Below are 4,767 nucleotides of genomic sequence, written 5' to 3' on the forward strand. Positions count from 1 at the left end.
CACGTCATTGAAAATGATTCCTAAGCTTATCAAATATTTAAGTATTTGGCGCTTATTCCAATTCGCTGCTTTTATTAAGATATTAGCATAAATTCATTTCTAGCGATTTCTTTCATATATGATACTGAAACACGCGTTTCTATTTACACAGAGAGCATTTTGGTTTACAACGAGTTTTAAATACTCCTTTATCTTCAATCAAAGTTGATATTTCATCTGTTTCTTATATAGTAATTACATGTCATTTTTAAATTTCAAAATAAATAATGTTCTTTGCAAAAAATCCCATACAAAGAAAAAAATAATTGCAGGCATAATTTCCAAGTTTCACAATGAATAAAGCATGCATGTCATTTTGTAGCACTGTGCAATTTTATTATATATGCATAAAATTTTTATGGCGTGTTGAGACATATTGATATTTATTAGCACTGAAAGACTAAAAGGTTAATCATAACAATAGTCGAATAATCCCCTACCAAAAATATAACTGTCATTAAATGATAAAATGTTAAAGATTCAAATAGGATTTGTAATTAAGAAGAATTACATAAATATGTACAATATATGTCGATTTGTATAATCGACAAAACTCACACCAAGGTATAAAGCTAATACTGAACATTCACAACATTAAAATAAATAACATCTTAAATTTGAGCAAAAACAGACAAGCGTAAAAATGGGTTCTAAATCGCATCCTCTTCCTGTCTACCGGAAACGTCAATAGTAGAAGACGTCACTAGTTCGTTAGATGAAGTCATTTCTTCAACATGCTGAGTTTCATGATGTCGCCTTAAATCTACTTTTCTTTGAAAACTTCTTCCACATGTTGTACAGGAGAATGGTTTGAAGCCTGTGTGTTTGCGACAGTGAGTGATCAGGTTAGATGACTGACTAAATGCTTTGCCGCAGTGGTTACATTTGTAAGGTTTCTCTCCTAATGAATATAAAATTTAAAAAAAAAGGGAAAATATAAGTTTAACAAAAATCTTTTTGTGTTCTGTGCTTTGGTTAATTAAAGAAATTCATATACGAAATAGGTCTAGTAAAGTTCTGTCACAGATTTAAAAGAATATCTTTCTTCGTTTTCCTTTTCTATTCATCCTTCATTTTTTCGTACTTTATATATATATATATATTCTTTAATCGAACACTAGAGTTGCAAAGTCAATCATAACAACATTGAAGGTGATGATACCTGTACATGTATTTCAGCAAGGAATATTTACCATTGTCTTATTTTAAAATTTAATCAATGATATTTTGTTAAGCTTTACATTAATGATTATATTTTTGGGATCTATGATATTACTTCCCCAATGGCATAAATTATCAATTGATGTGAGATTATTCTGTTTGTAATACGATATTCATTTTAAAAACACCCTATGAGGTGTTTATTCGGGCGTCCTTATCAATTGATATTTCATTCGAATACATGTATTATGTTGCACAATGACATACATGTATCTAAGAAATCTAACAGTATTTGTCTCACATACCTATCTGTTTTCCAAAATTCTAGAAAATGGAAGCACCCTCATAAAATTACTACAAAAATCTCTGATAATTTATTAATTTCGTGTTCTGATCATCCAATTAGTTCCCTTTTATTAACACAGATATGACCCCAAGGCATTGGGGATTGTGCTCTCGGGTTCCCAACGCTTCAATCTCGGGTTTTCCTTGAATGATATTCACCAACAGTGTACGGAAAATCTAATGACCCATGAGATTTCGGGTGACCAGACAAAAACAGGGCTGCTCTCTGAATATCAGCCACAAATATGGAGAATTATATGCTTATTGGGGATTTGATTGACAAATTATTTGATACAAGTGAACTTCTCCAGAGCGTCTGTGGTTATAACGTGACAGAGAGACACAAGAACATGTTCACCAGTCTTAGTACCCTGTCCAGGCACAGACTATTTATAATAAGATTGGTCTCTTTTACCTCAGTTTTGAACTGATTTTTTTTTCTTAAATCTAATTTTAAACACCTTTTGTCCTTGTTATACATGATATCGAGTTCCGTGACACACAGAGGTAAAGGAGCACTGTAAATCTATTAATTTTAAAAGTAAAAAAAAAAATGTTTAAATACCATTAAAACAGCATTTAACATACCTGTATGAATGTATGTGTGTTTTTTCATATCAGACTTTTGATGGAATCTTTTGCCGCAATAAGGACATGGATAGGGGCGTGTGTCACTGTGAATTAAGAGATGCGTCGAAAGCGTTGAGGAACGCTTGAAGCTTTTCCCGCATTGTTGACAAACAAAACTTCTTTCTTGCGTATGCACCGCTCTGTGTTGCGTCAAACTGACAGAATGTCCAAAAGTCTTGCTACAAACATCACAAGCGTATGGTCTTCTACCGCTATGAGACCGTCGCACGTGCACTTCTAGACCATGTGGCGTACTGAATTGCTTCATACACTTTACGCACTCAAAAGAACCTTTCTCAAATCCTGACACTTCTCCTTCCTCGCTCACATTCATAAAGTTCTTAAAAAGAGAGACTGGAATCTCCTTTCCATGGCCTAAAAATCGGTAGAATCTCGGGTCTGACCATACTGCTGGTTGCCCATAAGGGAATACGTTATAAGGAGTCCTGAACATCGCCTGGGCCATTTGATATCTGTAAATATCGCTGATATTTGGTGCTTTCAAGGCGCCAAAGGAAAATGCCGGAATTATTGATGCTACAATGGAAAAAATATATATATATAATATTTTGTTAAAGCACAATAAAAATAAAATATAAGTATGATTTTTAAAATTAAATGGGTGATTTAAGTTTGTAATTAATCGAGAATTACTGATAACCACAAAATATGTACTTTTCCGTGGATTGTCTTGTGATGATGACGTCATTTTGTTCTTCACGGAGAGATCGGTTGCCTGGGTGGGGGGTTCACAAAGCCATGGTCGAAAAGCGCTAAATCGGGATGTTTGGCCTTTCGTCGCTAAATCTTCGGATTCTCTGCTATCTGTTCGTTGACGAGGGTGGCAATAATTTGCAGTTGATGACAGCGAGCCAGCATCCTCTAAGGGGGGAGAACATTGCTCTTCAACTGGAATTTTTTGTTGTAAATCATAAGAAATTTTTATTTCCAAAAAATGTTCATATTTATATAGTAGATGATTAGAAAAAATGCAAGTAAAACAAGTGTTTGGACAAATTATCATCACTTTTATCTCTGATAAACTTTTTGTCATTAACTAATAAAATCACATGAAAAAAGGCTATCGAATCCATATTGTTTTTGTTATAAGTATTCCTTACATATACATATATATCATGTAAAAAAGGGAAAAAAGTTACTATGTGATTATAAAAAATCAAAGCATCCATCTGCAACAGATTTGAGCAAAATAGCTAAAATTATTCAATTTATTTTCCGGCTTTTCAATGTTCTTGTATATCTACGACAATGAACTATCAAGACCAATCGATGTATACAGCAATGTATTTATTATACCGACAAGGAATTTATATTTATTCCACAATTCATTTTTAAATATTAAAATGAACATGAATAAATAGGTAGATTAAATAAATTAAATAGATAAATAATAAATATACCTCACAGAAACATAGAAATGGCCTTTAAAAGTACTGTACAATAATTTGATTAGTTCCATGAAAAATATAAAATATGTGTTAGATAGGGAAAAAAATTCTAAAAGTGCAGCTTGACATATTAAAATTCGTTTCTGTGAAATAAAAATTATTTTAAAAATACTGTAAATGAGAGAAAATTGATTGCTATAATGTAAGAAATTTTAGAGATCAATCATGTTTGTTGCGTCAAATTAAAATGACAACAACAAAACACAAAAAAACACACACACACATACACACAATCAAAATGACGCCTGTTGAATGAGAATATTTGTTCATTCAATTTTCAAGAAGAAATAAAACCGAATTGTCGTTTAAATGTTTATACGAAGTATTTTGATTTAGTTTTACCTGATTTTCGGGGTTGTACAATTTTGAATGCACTTCTGTGGTCCTCTTCAGTTAAACACACTGAACCTGAATTAATCAGTTCCATGTTTTGTTCATCAAAGTTGCATGAAAATAAAAAGATGTGATTTCTTTTAAACAGCCTCTCCGCAAAGCACAAGGAAATTAGCAAGGCGATCTTGAAAATATTTGAATATATAATCGAATAAGAAAAGCAATAAGCAGCTATGTCCAAACAGGACAAATTCTAATGATAAAGTTGTAATAAAAGTTAATATGCGTCTGTTTTCTGTCGGCTTAATTCCACAAGGAGGTAAGAGCACATGCGCAATCGGGAGATTGTTACAGGTGCTAAAACTCTCATACAAATCTTACTTTGATTGGTTGAGAGGGCCCCGTGCCATTAAATCACTCCGCCCCTCCGACCATTACGAGACCAGACAATATAGTAAACTTAGAGTTATAAACTTATTTCATGCGAATGGTTTCTCTCAATTAAGTCCCGAGCGATGTATTTGAAGATGATTCTTTTTCATGATCCCCTAAACGTTTCCTTTATTTTTACTTCGCAAAATTGAAAAAAAAAAATCCCGACGATGTTTTGCTTATCGAAGTTATTTACCGGCATTTGCTTCAAATAGTTTCCATAATTTTCCCAATTGACCTTAGAGTTTGGGTGCTTAAAGATTACATTTAAATGATTTATGAAAATATTGTGTAATATTTTATAGTTGGAAGCATTCATGACTTGACACTGAGAATAATGAGTCATGGCAAAAGTTTA

The 4,767-nt window shown here is 32.5% G+C and overlaps 1 protein-coding gene across 1 annotated transcript; it reads right to left on the reverse strand.

The window, feature by feature from the left end:
* Positions 1-348: 348 nt before the first annotated feature.
* Positions 349-4,456, reverse strand: LOC133197118 (zinc finger protein Gfi-1b-like). The gene is made up of 4 exons (XM_061332968.1): positions 3,987-4,456; positions 2,851-3,084; positions 2,134-2,712; positions 349-940 (listed from the first exon to the last, which is right to left on the reverse strand). Exons 1-4 carry the CDS (start codon positions 4,069-4,071, stop codon positions 690-692), a joined length of 1,149 nt encoding a protein of 382 aa, XP_061188952.1. The 5' UTR covers positions 4,072-4,456; the 3' UTR covers positions 349-689.
* Positions 4,457-4,767: the final 311 nt, after the last annotated feature.

Source organism: Saccostrea echinata, unplaced genomic scaffold (genome assembly GCF_033153115.1).
Source record: "Saccostrea echinata isolate AGI-Se365-2 ecotype Australia unplaced genomic scaffold, CSIRO_AGI_Sech_v1 ptg000030l, whole genome shotgun sequence".
NCBI lineage: Eukaryota > Metazoa > Mollusca > Bivalvia > Ostreida > Ostreidae > Saccostrea > Saccostrea echinata.